Source organism: Suncus etruscus, chromosome 20 (assembly GCF_024139225.1).
Source record: "Suncus etruscus isolate mSunEtr1 chromosome 20, mSunEtr1.pri.cur, whole genome shotgun sequence".
NCBI lineage: Eukaryota > Metazoa > Chordata > Mammalia > Eulipotyphla > Soricidae > Suncus > Suncus etruscus.
Window position 1 is genome coordinate 27,465,229 of NC_064867.1, and position 21,394 is coordinate 27,486,622.

Consider the following 21,394-nt stretch of genomic DNA (forward strand, 5'->3'; position numbering starts at 1 on the left):
ATGTTCTATTGATGGTGAGAGTACTTGGTTCAATTAATAATGAACCATGTCCAAATTCCCAAATAATTTCATTCTTCGTTTTCAAATTGTATATCATTGTTTATTTTCTAAAAGAGTTCATCCTGATTTGTTTAGGTGATAGTAAGTACTAAGGAATTCTGTTGATTTTTTTAAGATCTCATATCTTTTCATATTTCAGCAGGGTGTTTATTTGTCTTTTTCCCAGAAGTCTGGAACAATTCCTAGAAGTCCCCAGCCTAGAATGGCTTAGGTTCTTTGTTCCATAGAAAAATGTCCTCTCCTTGGTGGGCTTACTTCTGAAAAATCTTTTGGCATGCCAGAGATTTTATTTTTATCTAAGATCCTTTTCTTTTTTTTTTTTTCCTAAATTCTTTCCATCCTGGAAATAAAGAACACTCTGGATAAATATCGTAAGATTCCACGGATTGTATCCTGGGTAACCATAAGCCAAATCCTTCAACATTTAATTTTTTCTACAATCCCCTTAACTTTCTTTAAAAGCTTTCTTTTTCTAACATTAAGAAAATAAACTTTCCTCTAATTTCCCAATAGCATTTCTTGCCTTGTTCTATCACAAATTATTTTCACTGCTTTGTTTAAGTGTGCCCAAAGATTTCAGATATCAGGTAAGTGTTTCTAAAACTCAAGAAGCAAGGTAAGTAATTATTTGATTCTGCTTGCTCAGTCTAATACGGAAAAAAAATTCAGACTCTTAAAAAGATAAAAGTTATAATTTGGCTCTCTTTTTGAGGTTATTTATGTAAGGAAGTGAGGGTAAATATTCAAGTTATCAATTCTGAGATGTATTTATTTAACCTTGGTGTTTCAGAAAATTGGAAAAATTCCCTACAGATGGATCATCTCATCTTAGCCCAAAGTAGAATTTGGCAGGTACAGTGGCTGAAATGTCCTACTAAAGAGATTTTTTTTACTTTTATTTTTTATTATTTTAGCTAATAAACAGGATACCAAATGTCACAAATAAAATATATGAGAGGAAATCTGAATAGTCTGGAAAACAAATATATCTGTCAGATTCCAGGCCTTCAGGAATAAGTCAACATGTCTGTAGCTGTAAGAATTCCCCACCTTCAGATCTTAGTGAATAAAGACTCATGGCAGAGATGAAAGAGATGTGTTCTTAATCCAGGTTGAAGCATTTCAGGACTGTTCTAGTGCTAGCAATAACTAGACAAAAATTGTCATCTTCCTGATATTTGCCTAATATCTCCACACCCAGAGGTGCTTAGAGGTTACTCCTGTCTCTGCACTCAAGAATTACTCCTGGTAGTACTTGGGGGACCAAGCGGGATGACAGAGATTGAACCCCGGTCAACCATGTGCAAGGCAACCATGTGCCTTACCTGCTGCACTATCATTTCAGCTTTACCTAATTTGTAAGGCTCTAACAACCATATAGTCATCAAACTAAATCATTTTGAACAAATAAAGAAATGAGAAAGACCTGACTCTTGGGTGATGATGCAGTCTATAATAATAGTAAAGAAAATGGTACAAATGGTACATAATATGAAGTAAATTTAGACATTCACAAAGTTGCAGATTAATTTTTATCAGCATCGAGTTTCTGAGAGGAAGTACTTAAGCATATTTTGTCTTTTAATACTAACACTTAGCTGCAATTGGAATAAACTAACACTCACAATGAAAATTTCCCAAATTCTATCCCTCCTGTTCCCTGAGTTTCAGCACTTTCAAGTGTGGACCCCACATTTTTGTTTTGGGGCCATGCCTGATGGTGCTCAGTAGCTCATTCCTGACTCTGGGCTCAAGAGTGACCACTAACAATGCTCAGGAAAGCACTTGTGGTGCCAGAAATCAAACTGGGGTCCACAGCATCACTCACCACATATTCTACCTCTCCTGAAATCAAATATTTATTTACTGTTACATCTTTTGCTGTTGCTGCTGCTGTTGTTTTGGTTTGGTTTTGGGGGCACCCTGGTGGTTTATTATTATTTCTATTATTATTATTATTATTATTATTATTATCCCACAGTTATTCCTGGCTCTTCACTCAGAAATCACTCCTGGCAGGCTCAGGGGACCATATGGGATGCCAGGGATCGAACCTACGTCAGTCGCATGCAAAGACAATGCCCTGTTGCTATCGCTCCAGCCCCACTCTGTTTTATATCAACCAAACTTCTGAAATTTCTCCACACAGAAAAAACTGTTTGTGAATGAAATAACAGCTGTCCAAGACTATTCATTGCAATAGTGTTGAATTTTGTAAAGAACTGGACACAACCCAATCTCCATTAAGTGTTGACATTTAAATACATTTAAATAATAGAGCCTTTAGAAACAAAGAAAACTTCCAGTACATTTACATGAAGGAACTCTAGGATTATTCTTTTGTGTGAATAGTAATAATGCTATCTTTGCATATGAAAACAGGGGGTTATATACAGTATAGTCCCAGTTAAGATTAGATTAGATTAAGTTTATTTTTACACAATGTACAAAGCTGCTCTTTCTAATCTAATTTGTCATAGCAAAACACCAAAGCAGCCTACAATAGTTGAACAGTATGTCAAATTAAGGTAATGTAAACAATAAAATATCCTCTAGCTACTAAAATTTTTACAGTGGGTTTGAAATAAAGTAAGTTTATTTATTATGACTGATATTAGCAATAATGCTGATAATTATTTATTTGAGTTTGGGGGTCATGCCTAGCAATGCTCAGGGGTTACTCCTGACTCTGCATTCAGGAATTACTCCTGGGGGCATTCAGGGGGTCATCTGAGATGCTTGGAATCAAGCCTGGTTTGGCCATCTGCAAGAAAAATGTCTTATCCACTGTACTTCCTAATCCTCTAGCTTTTTCAAAACAAACAAACAAAACTCACATACATCTAAATTCAAGAGGTTATATGAACAGTGAAGAGAAATCATGAGATTATCCAATGTTCAGTGAAGAGAAATCATGAGATTATCCAATGTTCTGTACATTTATGAGTAAAATGGCAGCACAAGAGGAAGGATGAGGGGTCCGGAGAGATAGCACAACGGTGTTTGCCTTGCAAGCAGCCAATCCAGGACCAAAGGTGGTTGGTTCGAATCCCGGTGTCCCATATGGTCCCCTGTGCCTGCTAGGAGCTATTTCTGAGCAAGCAGACAGCCAGGAGTATCCCCTGAGCACCGCCGGGTGTGGCCCAAAAAACAAAAAACAAAAAAAAAAAAAAAAGAGGAAGGATGAGGGGCCGGAGAGACAGCATGGAGGTAGGGCATTTGCTTTGCATGCAGAAGGACAGTAGTTCGAATAGCGGCATCACATATCTACATTTCTGAGTAAAATGGCAGCACAAGCTGAAGGATGAGGGGCCGGGGAGACAGCATGGAGGTAGGGCATTTACTTTGCATGCAGAAGGACGGTAGTTCAAATCCCGGCATCCCATATGGTCCCCTGAGCCTGCCAGGAGCAATTTCTGAATGTAGAGCCAGGAGTGGCCCTTGACCGCTGCCGGGTGTGACACGCCCCCCCCCCCCAAAAAAAAGAGGAAGGATGAGTCACGGTGAGAAGAAATTCATGAGTTATGGGCCACATTTACCTGTGTCAAGACAGGTAAAAGTGAATGGATGGTTGGAGGCAAGAAGACCTAGTTCTTGGGAACTTAACTAGTACAAAAGGTACCAGAAATGAAGACAATAAGGAAACATCAAGTACTTGGAAAAGTAGTCGATGGTAGTCAAAGTAGCCTATACGTTGAAGAAAAGAAAATCCTTTTCAAATCTTGCCAAATCATTCCTGCCAACATCAGCTCCTCTGGTTCAATTTAGAGAAGAGGAAACACAGTTGTCTCCTCTTATCTGGGGAGGAATATGTTCTAGGATTCCCAGTGGATGCTTAAACCCTCTGATAGCTCATTCCTGGCTCTGGGCTCAACAGTGACCACTAACAATGCTCAGGAAAGCATTTGTGGTGCCAGAGATTAAACTGGGGTCCACAGCATCACTCACCACCTATACTACCTCTCCTCTCAATTCATATTTTTTCATGTATAAAAACAACAATAATTTTTGTTTGTTTGATTTTGGAGGGGTCGCAAACCAGTGGAGCTCCAAGATTACTCCTAGCTCTGTGCTTAGGAATCATTCTTGTGCATGGGAAACCATATAGGATGCTGGGGATCAAACCTGGGTTGGTAGCTGTACTCTAGCTAGCTCTAGCTCCAACAGTGTTTAACTATAATTTTAGCACAGTAAGAGAGTAACACTAATAACTAATACTTAATTAGAATAAGGATGACACTGTACAGTAATAAAATATGTATGTGTGATCTCTCTTAAAGGCTCTTATTGTACACACTTTCAGACCACAGGTGATTACTGGAAACTGAAATTGTACATAGTGAAGCCAAGAGCAGAGTTATTGAAACTGAGGTCAGCCCTTTTGTCCCTCTTTAGGTTGCACACACTGATGTGACTCACTGTGTATCATAACCTGAAAAACAGCTTTATTCTGAAATCCTTTAAACTCCAAGGGCCAGACATGCTTGAATCAGCAAAAGGATGTAAACATCATGACACTGAAACCGTTTTACAAAAGGAAAATTTTATTGGCAAGAAAGCTTATGTGTTAGGGGAAGGGTGTAAAACGAAGGACAATATCTATTTGAAACAGAATATATTTTAGAGGCCAGAGCAATAGTCCAGTGGGTAGGGCACTTGCCTTGCATGTGGCCAACACTGAACTGATCCCTAGCTTTCAATATGATCCCCAGTATCACTCCGGATGTGATTCCTGAGCTTAGAGCTAGGATTAAGTCCTGAGCACTGCCAGGTGTGGCCAACCCCCTCCCAAAGAAACAGAAACATAAAATATATTTTCAAATATCAATATTCTAAAAGAAATGGCATCATGGAATAATAGGTGAATAAGAGATTAGCTATATAAGGTAGAAATAGTCTAACAGTGAAGATCTATTTTTAAAATTCTAGCACCATTATTCAATTGTTCAAATTATTCAATTTAAAAGTTTGTGGAGAGAGACAATACAGTGAGTAGGGGGCTTGCCTTGCACACAGCTGGCCCAGGTTCAACAACCCCCAGCATCCTACATGATTGTTGATTCTGCCAGGAGTAATTCCTGAGTTCAGAGCCAAGAGTAGCCCCTGAGCACCAAAGACAAAAACAAAAACAAAACAAAAAGTTGGTGAAGGATACTGGACACTGCTTAAACACTAACTGACTAGCTGACTAAACGCTGGTTAATTTATTTATTTCAGTAGTTAATGACCATACATTAAATAAGCTAGCACTGAGAGTAATGCACAAAACTAAATGTTGAAGATGGAGCAGATACAAGATTATAATACAAGATTACAAGATTACATCGTATCAGGAGTAGTGGCTAGTGAAATAGCAAACAGGGCTCACTATGGTTGCAGCCAAACCAGGTTTGATCCTCAACTTCCTATCTTGTTTCCCTAAGTATTACTAGGAGTAATTCCTGAGTGTAGGTCCAGGAGTAAACCCTGAGTACCGCTGGATGTGGCCAAAACCAAACAAATAAACAAAAAGAAAAATCAGTATTGGGAACTGATTGTACTAAAAGAATAAAGAACAGGTAAATCCAATCTAACCTAAGGGGTTCAGGAAGGCTTCCTGAATTAAGGAATGTTAAAGTTAATAACAAATCAGAACCCTGAATTGGAGCTAGAGAGCAAAAGTAGAACAAAAAAATTAAGGGCTGGGCCGGGCGGTGGCGCTGGAGGTAAGGTGCCTGCCTTGCCTGCGCTAGCCTAGGACGGACCGTGGTTCGATCCCCCGGCGTCCCATATGGTCCCCCAAGAAGCCAGGAGCAACTTCTGAGCGCATAGCCAGGAGTAACCCCTGAGCGTCACAGGGTGTGGCCCAAAAACAAACAAAAAAAAAAATTAAGGGCTTCTTAAACTTTTTCTACCCATGAACCCTTTTCACTTGAGAATTTTTTACATAAATTCAGGTATCTACAGGTATAAAATAAATAAACAAATCAAATTTTATTTTGGGGCACCTTTGGAAGTGCTCAAAGACTACCCATGGCTCAGTACTCCAGGACTGCGCCTCTAAGATCGAAGCCGGGGCTCCCAAATGCAAGTCATGTATTCCAGCTCCACTCCTTACAAATCAGATGTCTGTTGATAATACATGATAAATAAATTTCTTTTAATATAGAAAGTGTGAAAGTTACATGACCTATATGGGGCTGTGGCCCACAGTTTAAGAAAGTAAGTTCTAGACATCCCAAATGTGCATTGGTCCAGATGTCAGCTCTGTGTAAGATTTATCACACATCTGTAATGAAGAGTTTAAGTCCATGCTAATTATGAAAGCTGCAAGGAGAAACCTTTAGTCATTAAGGATGCAGGGCACTGAGGGGAATAATCCAAAGGAAAAGTAAGTTAATTTATTCATGCAAAATACTTATTAAGCACCTACTATGTGCCAGGCATTATTCAAGGCACTTGGAGTCTGCCGGTGAACTAAGCAAAGTCCAAGCTAGTTGCTGCTAGTATTCTAATACAGATCAGAGACAACAGACAGGAAATATAACATGAATTATATCCTAGAGCACAGTAGGTGCTGTGAAAAAGGGACACTGAAATGTGGGCAAATGAAAGGTATCAGCAAGAGAGTAGTGAGAGATGATCTGAGTAAGGAAAGGAAGAAAGGAGGAAATGAGTTTTGCAAATATTCAGAGGAAGCACATTCCGGACAGATAGGAGAGACTCTCACTCCCAAAGTCCCACAGAGGAAGATGCCAGGACATTCCAGAGCAGCAAGGAGGCTGGTGTGGCCAAACAAGCAAGCCAAGAGGCGGGGGTTGCTTATAAAGTCAGAGCTTCCAAACTGGCTGGGCAGATCTGTGGGATCTTGAAGGCCACTTTGTTTCTGGTTCTGGGATCCTTATCAGTGCTTCCTGCTCTGATATTAGTAAAACCAGAAAGACCCAGAGGTCAGAGGGAGGAGAAAGAAAAGCTCATCTGACCACGATGCATGTTCAGAGCAGCATCTTCCAGAGGCAGCAGAAGAGTAAGCGGTCGTGGCAAGAAGCGGAGGTGGCAGTTTCAGTGGTTGGGTTGAGGAGAGCTGATGAAGCTCTTGGCTTGGAAGTGCTCATCCAGGGATATCTGTCACAGGGTAAAAGGAAAATGCCACCCATCCAGGTCCCCCTTTTTGGGAATCAGGGTCACACGCATCAGTGCTCAGGAATTACTCCTGCAGGCTGGAGACACCATATGGAATACAAGGATCAGACCTGAGTCATTTGGTGCCCCAGTTTAAAAAATTAGGATTGGGTGGTCAGAACAATGGTACAATGAATAAGGCACAAAGCTAGCTAGGCACAAAGCTAGCTAGGACTGGATCCCAGCATCCTATATGATGCCCCAAACACCATCAAAAGTGATTCCTGAGTGCAGAGCTAGAGGTAACACCTCAACATGGGCAGGTGTGGGCTCAAAACAAAAACAAAAACAAAAACAAAAAACTGCACACACAAAAAAACTAGGATTGAGCTGAAGTGAATACAGGGGTTAAATTGCTTATCTAGCTCACGGCTGACCCTGGCTCGATCCCTAGCACTGCACATCATCCCCTCAGGCACTGACAGGACCTATCCCTGAGCTCTGCCAGGCATGGTCCAAAAGCAAACCAACAAACAAAAAGAGCCAGGATCTAGGCAGATCTTTATTTGGCAAAGATCTAGGCGAACTTACTTGGCTATTGCTCCTTCTTCAGGATCGAAATCAGTCAGTGCCCTCTGGAAACCTATCCTGTTTAAGGGGACAAACAAGAAGCATCCCTGAATTATACCTGAGGGTATATACGAGAGGGTGTTATCACCCACTATGAGCTGCACTGCCTAGATCCTCTCCTGTGTGTTGGGAGACAGTGAGAACCTGACTCTAAGGAGAACTGGCTGGGGGTAAAATAAACTTCTGCAGGTGGAAAACAGTCTGATCAGGTGAGAGAAAATAACCAAGAACCGTTATGCAAATGTGAGGGATAACTTGCATATATGTCCCTTCCTTTTCAAGCTATAATTTGTGAAGTGTGGTAAATATACCCTGTTTGAAGCTTTATATTTGTAGTAAAAAAGTTTCAGGAAGGCAGGAACATTGGAAAAGACGTTTACTGTTCTCAGAGAGGAAAAAAAAGGATGAGGGCAAGTCAGAAGAGGTTGATTTAAACTACAAAATGATGTAACATTAAAAAAAAAATTAAGATCTAAGCTCTGCCGAAGGATTATTCAGAAGTTCATCTTGACTCATTGAATTTTCCAAGAAAGAATATTCTGTGTTTTGATCACTGTCATTTTCTCTCCTAGACAAAACGAATAAACAAGCCAAAAAAACTACACATTTCTTTAGATGCTGCTGCTATTCAGGGCAGTTCCTACAGGGATTTCTGTGGTCTGGCAGCTGCCCAGTGCTTTCTGCTTCCCTTCAGCTAAGTGCAAATTTTTAAAGGTCTGCGATTTGGGAAGTGAGAGGGAAGCCTTCCAAGTTCGTTTCCTAGGACACTTCAGAATTTGGCTTTGACCTCACAGGATGGTGAGACATGGAACAAAGGAGCAAAGCATGCAAGAAGAGGATTTCAGGAAAGACCTCTCGGGTGCCAGACAGGCGGGGTATAAAACGAAAACAAAAGTCGCCTGAGTTAGGTTGTTGGACTGACTTCTTCACTCAAGACGTTCCTCTCTGCCTATAGAAACAGGTTGGTTTGGGGGCTTTGTTTGTTTTACTTTCTTTTCGCTCTCTGACTTGAAAATGATTTTACATTTAAGTCCAAAGACTGCATCTATATTTCTTGTCCTAGAATCTGGATTCCTAAAAAATTTGAATATTTCCATGTGCATACAAGAGCTTCTTGAAAACAGCAGTATTGCTTTAATCTTAAATATCTGAATATAAACTGAGGAACTATTTTTAATACCATTGCTTGCCTATAAAGATTGGTTAATAAGAAAATAGATTCAATATTGGAGATTCAGTAATAAGAAAACAGATTTAATATTCTATATTGGCGGGGTAGGCTTTTACAAGCACTCATTTTCCTGTTTTTGGAATTCACATAAAAGCATTTTGATGTGTATATGCTGCAAGGGTCTGGTCTTTTCTGCAATCTGCATTGCTTTTCTTTACTCATGTTTAGAAATGAGTTCTTTGGAATTTTTAATTTTAAAAAAACCTCTTTTAAAAAATTAAAATTAAATAAAGCCCTCCTGAATGTCTTATATCACTGAGTCAAATTATGCCTTATCAGATTCCAGCCAATTGTAGTAAAAAAAAGAAGGGAAGATCAAAGTTCAAATTGTGTTAATCATTAGTGCTAAAGAAAAGGGAAATCAAAGATATCTTCCCACTTGGAGCTTATCTGCTAACAGCAGAATGTGTGGAAACTGTCCTGTAAAAGAGCTTTGGGCAACTAGTTTGACACTCTATAAGCAATTCTTCCGTGTGATAGCTGCCCTTTCTAGGGTGTCCTTCTTTGCTTAATCATTTCAAAGAAGTGAACAAGTCTAAATATGCTTTTTTTTTTTTGGAGGGCGAACTCTAGGCAGTGCTAGATGGAATGACAAAGCATGTTCTTCAGCCCTCTGAGCGCTCTCCCTAGCTCTGTAAGAATACTCTTTGAAAAGTAAACCATAAGTGTAGCCATCATTCTTATGAAAGATTCTATAAGGCTGCTGAAACCCTTCTGAGGATGAAATATTCCAAGGGAGAAAGAAAGCAAAGGGAAAAACAAGACAAAACCCAGCACCAGCCTAACATGGGAAGTCAGTTAAATGCACTTATGCATTTATGTGTTTGGACTATGATCAAGCTTACTTCCTTATGATGGAGTAAAATAACTTTCAGTGAAATGAGAGATCCCTGACACCTCATCTATCCATTCTAAAGCCATGGCTGGCAAACCTTTAGTTTGGCAAATACATATTGAGCACTGTGGTGGGCAGTCTAAGAAATCAATGCAAAACATCGGCTTCATACACGATAGGGAATGTAAGAGGGAAAGATAGTTGGAAAATCAAGGGTTTGTCCTATGAGCTGTATAGATAACTATGGGTGCAGGAGAGGCCCACTCTTTCAGGGCAGGGTGGGAACAAGGCTGTCAGATAAAAGAACAGAGCGAGGAAGGTACAGATGTGAACTGCAATTTGCTACATGCCAGCAACGTGCTGGTGAGTCCATTCCTACATGTGGTGTGAGGTGTGTTTCTGGGAGAGGTTGCAGGAATCTGGGAAGGAGTTTAGTGAGTTCTCTTCCAGGCAGAAATGGGTCTTTCTGGTGACAATGAGGTGAGGACTGAGTTTTTGACAAGGATGATAAGAATTGAGAAGGAAGGCAGGTAAGGAGCAATGATGGTAGAATTGTGGGGCCAAAGAAAATAGATTTAAAAAGAATATGAATAGTGAACTCAGTGGGCTGAGCACGTGCTTTGTAAGCAGGGGGCCTCAGGTCCTTCCCCAGCACCACAGTGTCCCCTAAAGTAGCACTGGGTATGAGCCCTAAGTATCTCTGACAGCAACTCCCAAGTACAGAGCCAGAAGTAGCTGTTAGTATCATGTTAGTATCACTGAGTATGACTAAACACACACACACACACATATCTTATATCTTTACTCACACACACAAACACACATGCTCATATACATACACACACTAAGACATATGCACACACACATACAGAGATTTGGAACTTACGTGGAAGGTTAAACCAGATTTTAGGGACTGATGGTAAATCAGGGATGAAGCATATAGGGATTTGATGATGGCCTAACTTAGTTGAGTAGGGAAGAAGCACAGAGATAGTAGGCAGTCATGGGTTTGGGCGGAAGGTTCACACCAGGAGACTTTGTTTTGTCAATGCCAACTGGTGGAAGAGAGTATAATTGCTGATTGATTTATTTAACTGCACTGACCATACATTTATAATCAACTTAGCATAGAAAATAAATTATTTTTAATAATGTATCTTAATCTTTATTGTCAATGTACCACCTAGAACCAAAATGATATTTGGTGATTAAAAGATGTTCTAATCCTTTGTAATTGAGATCTAAGTCCTCATATTAAAATTTTTAATGTTGGGGAGATAGCTCAAATGGCTAGTGTGTTTTGCCTACAAGAGCACAGGTTCAAATCCTGACACTGCATGGCCCCCCAAACACCATGAAGAGCAACTCATAAATAATCTATGGGTTCTCCTAACTTGGGGGGGAAGAATTGCACCCAGTGGTGCTTGGAATCATGGGGCCTGAAGATCATTTAAAGGTCAGGGCTCCCACATGCAAAGTACTCCAGCCCTCTGAGCTGTTCCCAGGTCCTCAGGATTTTAATTTTTCTTTCCTATGTAAATCTCCACGTCAGCACATGGATTTGTGAAAACTGAAGCAGGAAAAGCTCAAAATGGGGACAGAATTCATATGGCCTCCATGAGTGAGTTTAGAAGTGCAGATTTTGGCTCTCCTATATCAAAGCAACTATCTATTCTCTAGTAAAAGAATTAAACATGTACTAGATTTCAAAAAGTGTTCCCTTTGATGAGCCAGAGCGATAGTACAACAAGCAAGGTATTTGCTTTGCACACAATCTTTGACACTCCGTTTGGTTCCCTGAGCCTAGCCAGGAGTGATCCCTGAGCAGAGAGCCATAAGTAAGCCCTAAGTATCTCTGGGTGCAGGCCCAAAGCAAATTAACAAAAAGTGTTTCTTTCTGAGGCCAGAGTGAAAACACAGCAGGTAGGGCATTTGCCTTGCACATAGCCAATCTGGATTCAATCCCCAACATCTCTTTGGTTCCCTAAACCTTCTAGGAGTAAATTCTGATGAGAGCCAGAAGTAACCCCTGAGCACCACTGGGTGTGGCCCAAGAAACAATACAAAACCAAAACAAGAAAAGTGTTCACTTTGAAACAATAATAAAGTGACTCTTCTGGGTACTTTTGTCAATTAGATCTGAGCCATGGCTTTGGAACACAATGAGTCGGCTGACTACGATTATGAGGAGAATGAGCTGAACATGACGCATGACTACAGCCAGTATGAACTGATCTGCATCAAGGAGGAGGTGCGCAATTTTGCCAGAATCTTCCTGCCCACCTTCTTTGCCATCACATTCATCGTGGGGCTGGCAGGCAATTCCGTGGTGGTGGCCATCTACGCCTTTTACAAGAAACAGAAAACCAAGACTGACATGTACATTTTGAACTTGGCTGTGGCAGACCTGCTCCTCCTCTTCACGCTTCCTTTCTGGGCCGTGAACGTGGCTCATGGATGGGTCTTAGGGAAAACCATGTGCAAAGTCACTTCAGCCTTGTACACCATCAACTTTGTCTCTGGCATGCAGTTCCTGGCTTGTATCAGCATAGACAGGTACTTGGCAGTCACCCGAGTCCCAAGCCCAGTGGGCGTGGGGAAAACAGGCTGGCTCATCAGTGCCTGCGTCTGGACAGCTGCCATCTTGCTGAGTATCCCGCAGCTGGTCTTTTACACTGTCAACCACAAGGACAGGTGTGTGCCTGTCTTGCCCTACCACCTGGGGATGTGGGTGAAGGCATCCATCCAGATTCTGGAGATCTGCATTGGTTTCTTGGTGCCCTTCCTGATTATGGCCCTGTGCTACTTTATCACAGGCCGCATGCTGCTCAGGACCCCCAACATTAAGAAATCTCGACCCCTCAAAGTTATTCTGGCGGTGGTGATTGTTTTCCTCGTCACTCAGCTGCCTTATAACATCGTCAAGTTCTGCCAGGCCATCGATGTCCTCTATGCCCTGGTCACGGACTGTGACACTAGCAAGCGCCTGGACATGGCCATCCAGGTGACTGAGAGCGTGGCTCTGTTCCACAGCTGCCTCAACCCCATCCTGTATGTCTTCATGGGGGCCTCTTTTAAGAACTACATCATGAAAGTGGTCAAGAAATATGGGTCCTGGAGACAGCAGAGGCCCAATGTGGAGGAGATTCCTTTCGATTCTGAAAATCCAACTGAGCCCACCAGTACCTTGAGTATTTAATTGCCATACTGCTCTGTCTCCACTTCATCTTTCAGAGATGTTCTCTCTGAAAGAACATCTGCATTATCCTGAAACTCAAACTTCCAACACAGGGATTGCAACTTATCACAAAGGAGGCGTTAAAGGGGGAATATGGGTGGACGTCAAGAGCAGGCAATGAAATTATGACTGTATAAAACATGGAGCTGAAGAGAGAGTACAGTACCTAAGATGTGTGCCTTGTATGCAGCGAACCGTGGTTGGATCTTTTTTTTTTTTTTTTTTTTTTGTGGTTTTTGGGTCACACCCGGCAGTGCTCAGGGGTTACTCCTGGCTCCATGCTCAGAAATTGCTCCTGGCAGGCACAGGGGACCATATGGGACGCTGGGATTCGAACCGATGACCTCTTGCATGAAAGGCAAACGCTTTACCTCCATGCTATCTCTCCAGCCCCCCGTGGTTGGATCTTTAGCAGCACTTATGGTCTCCTAAGTACTGCCAGGGGTCACCCTGAACACAGAGCCATGAATAAGCCCTGCGTACCTGCAAGACTGATCCAAAAGCCCCCAAATGTATAAAGTGTAAAATGAACAATTTATGGAAACAAAGCTAGTTACAGGAATAAATAACAGTATACTCTTGAGTTAGATTACTTAAAGGAGATTAATAAAGAGGGGGCATTTTTAATTACTTCAAAAGGTTGCAATTTAAGAATTTTAGTACTTAAATAACTAGCAAATTTTAGTCTTTAAATAGCTATAAAATCCTCCATTATTTAGTATGCAAATACCAAAACTTACCTTTATCTGTTTTTTTTCCTCTTTCTTAATTTGTAAGGGATTTTGTAAGAACCAGAAAAAAATCATTAAGAACAACATAAAATATATTAAAAGCTATTCTGGTTCTTTTGACAAATTCCTTGTTAAGTTTCTATATTCATTATTTGCTCCATGAGCTCAGCTTTTATGTAGACTTTAGAAACAATCCTCAAATAATCATCAGTTCTAATTTGGGGGAGTTTTATTTTTGTTTTTTATTTTTGGTTTTTAAGCCATACTCAGCAGTGCTGGGAGCTATTCCTTACTCTATGATCAGAGTGACCCCTGAGCAGTGCTAGATTTGGTATTAATCAGACTATATGTGGGGCCAGGGATTTGAGCCAGGGTCAGTAGGATATAAGGCAAATACTTTACCCCCTGTACTATCTCTGTTGCCCAAGTTTCTAGTTTTTATAACTTCCTACCGTCTTCACCCATTCATGAGAGTTTGTTACTGAGGGTTAACTAAACATAAATTTTCTCTGTACAAAGTTTCTTGTTTTTCACTTAAACTTTGTATTTAAAAATAATTACCGGGGCCGGGCGGTGGCGCTAAAGGTAAGGTGCGCCTGCCTTGCTTGCGGTAGCCTTGGACGGACCGCGGTTCGATCCCCCGGTGTCCCATATGGTCCCCCAAGCCAGGAGCAACTTCTGAGCGCATAGCCAGGAGTAACCCCTGAGCGTTACCGGGTGTGGCCCAAAAACCAAAAAAAAAAAAAAAATAAAAAATAATTACCACCACAAACTATTTCCACTATCATATGCAACGCCTCTTTAAAATTACATGTACATTAGGTAGTCTGTGTAATTCTTACCTATTAAAACTTAACAGGAATAACAATGGTTAAAATAGTTAAAATAAAATTAAATTTATGTTTCACCAACTATAAAAAAAACCCTACATATTCAGCTTTTAAAATTAACATTGAGGGGCCGGTGAGGTGGCGCTAGAGGTAAGGTGTCTGTCTTGCAAGCACTAGCCAAAGAAGGACCGTGGTTCGATCCCCCAGCGTCCCATATGGTCCCCCCAAGACAGGGGCAATTTCTGAGGGCTTAGCCAGGAGTAACCCCTGGGCATCAAATGGGTGTGGCCCAAAAAACCTAAATAAATAAATAAATAAATAAATAAATAAATAAATAAATAAATAAAATAAACATTGAAGAGGTTGAAGAGATAGTACAGCAGGTAGGAAGTTTGCCTTGCACATAGCCCACCCAGGTCTGATCCTCAATTACCATATATATCCTCCAAGACCACCAGGAGTGACCCCTGCACACAAAACCAGGTGTGGCCCCCAAATCAGAAATAAAGCAAATTAAATTAAATTAAAAACAAGCTTTGCTCACAGGAGGCCTAGGTTAGACCCTCATCAATACTTGGTTCCCTCAGCACCTCTGGAGGTAATCCCCAAGCAACAAATTGGAGGTGGTCCAAATAAAAACAAACAAAAAATATAATTTACATTGGAGACCAAAGAGATAGCTCAATTCAAGAGTTAGGAATACATGCTTTGCATGTAAAAAGCCAAAGAAGTAATTTTAGGGGAGTTGGGGTATCTTTTTAAGGGGAAAGGGTCATACCCAGTGATGCTCAGAATTTACTCTTAGCTCTGCATTCAGGAATTACTCCTAGCAGAGCTTGGGGACCATATGAGATGCTAGCCATGATCTAATCCAGTTTGGTCATATGCAAGTCAAGTGCTGTACTACCACTTTGGCCCAATACCTAGGTTTGGTCCCTGGTATTACATGGCCCCTTAGCTTCACCAGGAGTGAGTCCTGGGCACAAAGTTAGGAGTAGCCTTGAACTCTGCTGGGTGGTGTACCCTCCCAAAAAAACAAAATTAACAATGGACAGAGATGTTTCTCAGTGGTGGAGATCATGTCTTATTATATGAGGCCCTTGGTAGCAAATATTTCTCAAAATGATATTTACAGCAGCTAGTCAAGGCATTCTATTTTAAAATTAATTTTAAATATGATCACAGGTTCAATAACACAGTTATAATAGTATTAACTTTTATTGCTTTGATATATAATTCTACAGAACTATCATCACCAAAGTGTCTGAATGCCCATACTGTTCTTATGTTACTTCTAGTCCATCTCCTTCCTTCCGCCCCAATCCACTCATTGCTTGAGCATCTCAGTTTCATAGTCAAAGGCCAAAAATTGTAATCATTTGATACTGTCTATTCCCTTGTTAATTTTCTTTCTATACATCAGATGAATGAGATCATCCAGTCCTCATCCTTCTAACTTATTGTACTTAACACATTCCCTTTCAACTTCATCCAATTTGCAGTGAACTACAAGATTGAAATTACTTCTTATATCACTTATTTCTGAATCTGAAAATTCTTTCAAAGGCAGAACTTAAAGAACAGGGAATCATGCAGCAGAGATACAAATAGTGTCTCTACTTTAGGACAACATCTGACATAGGTCCAGTTGAACACTTACCACTGCTCCACCACTTCTTGCCATTGACAATATAGCTATCTCCATCTCGTTGGATGCTGCATTCAATATTTGTGGCATCACTTGAAGCTACACCTGGTTCTATAAAATAAGCAAAGGATAAAGTTACAAGCAGGTAAATACCATCAGTTTACATGAGACTTAGACTGGTAGAGAGTGAACTCCTTGAGGCTTTGTTGCCTTTTGGTCCTTCCCCCATTTTACCTGGGTCTTCCCAGAGTAAACTTGCACCTATTAGGGATTTAATAAATGTGCATCAAAAGAATAAATGAATGATACAATTAGAACTCTAGGGATCATCTATTTGCATTAGATGTTTGGCTTCCTCATTGATTAGGGGGCTAGATCTTAATCTTAACCTGTGACTTAACCTTCTTTCCCATCAGAGAAAACAGAAGGGGAAAGATTGTTCATTGGTGCTCACCAGGAAAATCTTAACTATTCAGCAAGCTGGTTTTACGCATATTATACTTTACTATCTTAAATGTTTTCCAACTGGGCTTTACACATACCACAGATTTAGATATTTTAGATTCTTTGAAGTCTGGTCCACATGCTGTCCAAAAGCATTCCATAGGATGCCTATAAATACTGGCCTTTCTGAGTCTACAGGCTGTCGGGTTAACCCTAAAGTATGATGGCTTCCTCTTTTTAAATGACCTACTTAGGTGGGAGGAACTTCTAAATAGATTATTTACCTTAGTTCCCCCAACACCATAGAGGTGATCCTTTGTTCCTTATAAATACTGTCATCCCAGCCGGCCTCTTCCTCTTGCTCCACATGGTGTAAAGGTCCCTGGACCCATGTTTCATTTCTTCAGCTTGGTTTAGATTATTTCCTGCTTCCATCTTTCCCATGGAATTATGGTGTATGAATTTATTCACAACAGACAATGCTCTGCACTATTTAAGCTCATATTGTTTCCCCAGGTCCTTCCTATTCAAAGAACAGTCCCCAAGACCAGTGCATCTGTGCCCTCTGAATATTTGTTAGAAATGCAGTTTTGGGGTTTCCACACCAACTCTTCAGAAATTTCAGAGCTGAGGCCCAGCTTTCTCAGCATGGAGAAGCTCTCAATGGAGTTTCCATATGTATCAGAGGCTTAGCGCCTTTTCCACAGAATGAAAACTACCATTAGGAGACCCTAATGTCTAGGTCAAAATCATCAGCACACCTAGGCCTAGGCCTGCCTCCGAGCAGTCTGTGCTACAAGTAAATCAATGCTGTTCCATTTTTGAGTCACTCAGATCCAGACCTAAGGTAGTACACAGAATGTGCCTGCCATTTGCTAGGGTTAAAAAAAAAAAAAACCTAAAAAGACAAAAGTAAGGCATACATGTTTTGCCCGGGTACATGGTGTCCAATGACATGTCAACCTCATCTCCCTTTTGCGATGTGGACTTTGCTACTTTCAAGTTGGGTTGTGTACCAAGGCTCTCTTCACCTCTGGAGAAGCCAATGTTCTCTCTTGCAAACATTATGTAATCATTACTCTCTCTCTTTCTTATCCTCTTCCTCCCATACCTTAGTACTTCCAAAGTTTTTTGTTTGTTTGTTTGTTTGTTTTTGGTTTTTGAGTCACAACGGCAGCACTCAAGGGTTACTCCTGGCTCTAGGCTCAGAAATCACTCCTAGCAGGCTCAGGGGGCCATATGGGATGCCAGAATTTGAACCACTGACCTGCATGCAAGGCAAATGCCTTACCTCCATGCTATCTCTCTGGCTCCAGTACCCCCAAAGTTTTTACATCAAAAAAATCAAAGTAGGGGGCGAGAGAGATGGCACAGTGGTAGGACATTTGCTTTACATGCAGAAGGATGGTGGTTCTATTCCCGGCATCCCATATGGTCCCCCGAGCCTGCCAGGGGTGATTTCTAAGCGTAGAGCCAGGAGTAGCCCCTGAGCACTGCAGGGTGTGACCTCCCCCCCAAAAAACAAAAAACAAAAAATATATAATAAAATAATTGCATTATATGCTCTTTAAGAAAATATAACCAGAGGTGTAGGATCTGAGAATGGGCATAAGCCTAGAGGGTGTCAATCTGATGATGGGAATGTTGCTAGAATTTTGGCTATAGGTGTGGGAGACCTGTACTCACAGAGGTACAAACTTCTGTTCCTGAAATATAAATTCAATTGCAAGCCAATGCATGATGCATTCTTTTATTTATTTACTTATTTATTTGACTTTTTGGGCCATACTTGGCTGTGCACAGGGTTAACTCCTGGATTTGCATATAGGGATCACGCTAAATGACAAACATTTAAAAGTGGACTCAGAACAGTCACCATTCTGACCAGTGGCCAATGTGCCTGAATTGCAGAACCACTTCCCACTTATCTTAGCTCCTCCCCAGTGTCCTAGGAACCGGGGATCTCTTTTACCTGTCATACAGAAGCAGGAGGCGATGCTTCCTTGAAGAAGAGGCTCCAGCCACTGCTGCTTTTGCTTTTCATTTCCATACAGATGGAGCACTTCCATGTTGCCTGTGTCTGTACAGTACAAAAAAGGCATATGCTTTGCATTTTTACAATTTCTCCTTTATGCAGAGGCTACACAAAGAGAAGATGGTACACATCTTTTGAAAGCAATTGCTGGCTATCAAGACTATGAACTATTATAGTAGACTATATACTACTATATACTGTTATTATAGTAGACTATTATAGTGGACTAGAACTATTATAGTATAGGAGATAGGATGTTTGCTTTGTATACAAGGTTCAATTTCAGCATCCTATATGGTCCCTTGAGCACCACCAGGAGTAATCTAGGAGTAACCCCTGAATATCACTAAGTATGACCTCCCCAAAAAGCCCCACCAGGGGGCTGGAGAGATAGCACAGTGGTAGGGCATTTGCCTTGCAAGCAGCTGATTCAAACAGATGATGGTTCAAGTCCCAGCACCCCATATGGTCCCCCGAGCCTGCCAGGAGTGACTTCTGAGCGCAGAGCCAGGAGTAAACCCAGAGAGCCACGAGGTGTAACCTCAAAACCAAAAAAAAAAAAAGAACCAAAAAGCCCCACCAAAACCAAGAGGATGTGAGAAACAGTGATAATAAATTGGTAAATCTAACTCAACAATGGTGTTTCCTGAGTGGTTTTGGGTTACATGGCTTGGGTGCTGTTTAACCTTTGGGACTCACCGACATTCCTGTCCATTTCATCCCAGTGAAATGTGGCTCTAATGAAGTCAAACTTAACTAGGACAAAAATAAATAATGTACTAACCAGCACTGCCTGTTGCTTGCAAATGCGCTTGATGAGGTTGATCATTCTCATTGCCTAATCCACTGAGACGCTTGCCCTGAAGTCGAGCTGCCCTTTCTCAAACACACTCTGAGCTTTCTTATTTCCGTAAAATTTCTTAGGCCAGGCTTTCTCTCTGCTGAAATACTGCTCACCATTCCTGAGTAAATTTCAGCTTCGGAGCCACCTCAAATATGGAGCATCTCCCATTTAGCTGTTGGAAATGCCTTCTTCCTCTGAACTCACATGGAAGTTACTATTGTCTTCTTGCCTCTAATGTTGTGCTTACTCTGTGCACCCTAGACCAAGATGCAAAGTACATTCCTGTCCTGGGAAGCAAAGTCATTAGGTGACTTCAAAGTGTGCTCCCTCGTTAGGGAACATTTTCAGTACATAACACACAGAAAAGTCCTTTAGAGAAGATGGTTTCTTGTCTGCCACAGAGCAAAAGGCTCTAGGTGTCTTTCTCTGATTATTCTTCCCACTTTTTAAATTTTTTCTTTCTCAATTTTCAGGCACACTCAGTAGTGCTCAGAGCTCACTTCTGGATCACTACTGGTAGATTCAGGGGACCATATGGAATGCCAGGATCAAACCCAGCTCAGTAGCATTAAGGCAAGTGCATTACTTGCCATATTATCTCTCTAGCCTCTACCATCAAATTTCTAAATATACTAAAATATTTTTCTCCTTGAGTATTAACAAAGTCATGATTTAAAGAAGTTTTCTGGGGTCAGAGAGATAGCACAGTGGTAGGGCATTTTCCTTGCAACCGACCAAGGTCAGACCTGAGTTAAATTCCTGAGTCTGCCAGAAGTGATTTCTGAGCACAGAGCCAGGAGTAACCCCTGACTACCACAGGGTGTGGCCCAAAAACCTAAAAAAATAAAGATATATTTATGAAAAAAAAAGAAGCTTTTAGCATCACAACTTTAAGGATAGATACTGAAATGCCTACAAACACTGAGTTAATTCTAAATTAATGTTTGTACTGTTCCAATATTCAATAGAGCCAAAGTTTTATTGAAATGCACAGAAATTCAAGGAGATTAAAATATGCTTAAAATTCTTTTCAGCTGAGAAATTAAGTTCCTAAATTATAATTAATTTTAAACTCTTATTTTCTTTGCTTGCTTTAAATTCACTATTTTCTATAGTTCAAATGAGGTCAAATTTTGAGTAATGTCTTTTTAAAATTAACAGTATATTCTGAGAAGCTGAGACTAGGGAGGAAAACCTAGATAAATCACTTATACAAAAATTGTTTTCTAGAGGCCAGAGAGATAACTCAATGGGCTCAGTATTTGCTTTGCAGGCAGTGCATAAAGTCTGAGTTCTCTTCCCAGCATTAACTGACCTGCTGAGCACTGCCAGAATAAAAAAGCCTTGAGTACAAGATGGAGAAGCCCCTGAGGATTTCTTAAACCCAACCCCAAACAAATATTTTTTCCGTTAAAAATAGAATTGGAGGGGGCTGGAGAGATAGCATGGAGGTAAGGCATTTGCCTTTCATTGGTTTGAATCCCAGTGTCCCATATGGTCCCCTGAGCCTACCAGGAGCGATTTCTGAGCCTAGAGCCAGGAGTAACCCCTGAGCACTGCCGGGTGTGACATCTCCCCCCAAAAAATGGAATTGGAGGATGGAGAGAAAGTATAGCAGGTTGGGCACTTGCCTTGCATGCGACTAACCTGGATTTAGATCTTTGGCACCCCCAAATGGTTCTTGAGTCCCACCAAGAGTGATCTTTGAGAACAGAGTACTAATTAAGCCCTGAGCACTGTAGGGTGTGGCCCAAAAACCAAAAACAA

At 40.9% G+C, this 21,394-nt stretch overlaps 2 protein-coding genes across 2 annotated transcripts in view; one reads left to right on the plus strand and one right to left on the minus strand.

The window, feature by feature from the left end:
• ACAD11 (acyl-CoA dehydrogenase family member 11) overlaps nt 1–21,394 on the minus strand; it is a 72,502-nt gene that overhangs the window by 18,529 nt on the left and 32,579 nt on the right. Inside the window, exons 12-13 of the mRNA XM_049766503.1 lie at nt 18,721–18,828; nt 16,317–16,415 (exon numbers count right to left, since the gene is read on the minus strand). Of these exons, the coding sequence (XP_049622460.1) occupies nt 16,317–16,415; nt 18,721–18,828 (207 nt within the window). The remainder of the gene's footprint in view (nt 1–16,316; nt 16,416–18,720; nt 18,829–21,394) is intronic.
• On the plus strand, nt 8,631–13,065 carry ACKR4 (atypical chemokine receptor 4). Its single transcript, XM_049766539.1, has 2 exons — nt 8,631–8,752; nt 11,995–13,065. Exon 2 carries the CDS (start codon nt 12,004–12,006, stop codon nt 13,054–13,056), a length of 1,053 nt encoding a protein of 350 aa, XP_049622496.1. The 5' UTR covers nt 8,631–8,752; nt 11,995–12,003; the 3' UTR covers nt 13,057–13,065.

What these genes read in the sequence shown, in the direction of transcription:
- ACKR4 (XM_049766539.1), top strand. Translation starts at nt 12,004, where the DNA reads ATGGCTTTGGAACACAATGAGTCGGCTGACTACGATTATGAGGAGAAT.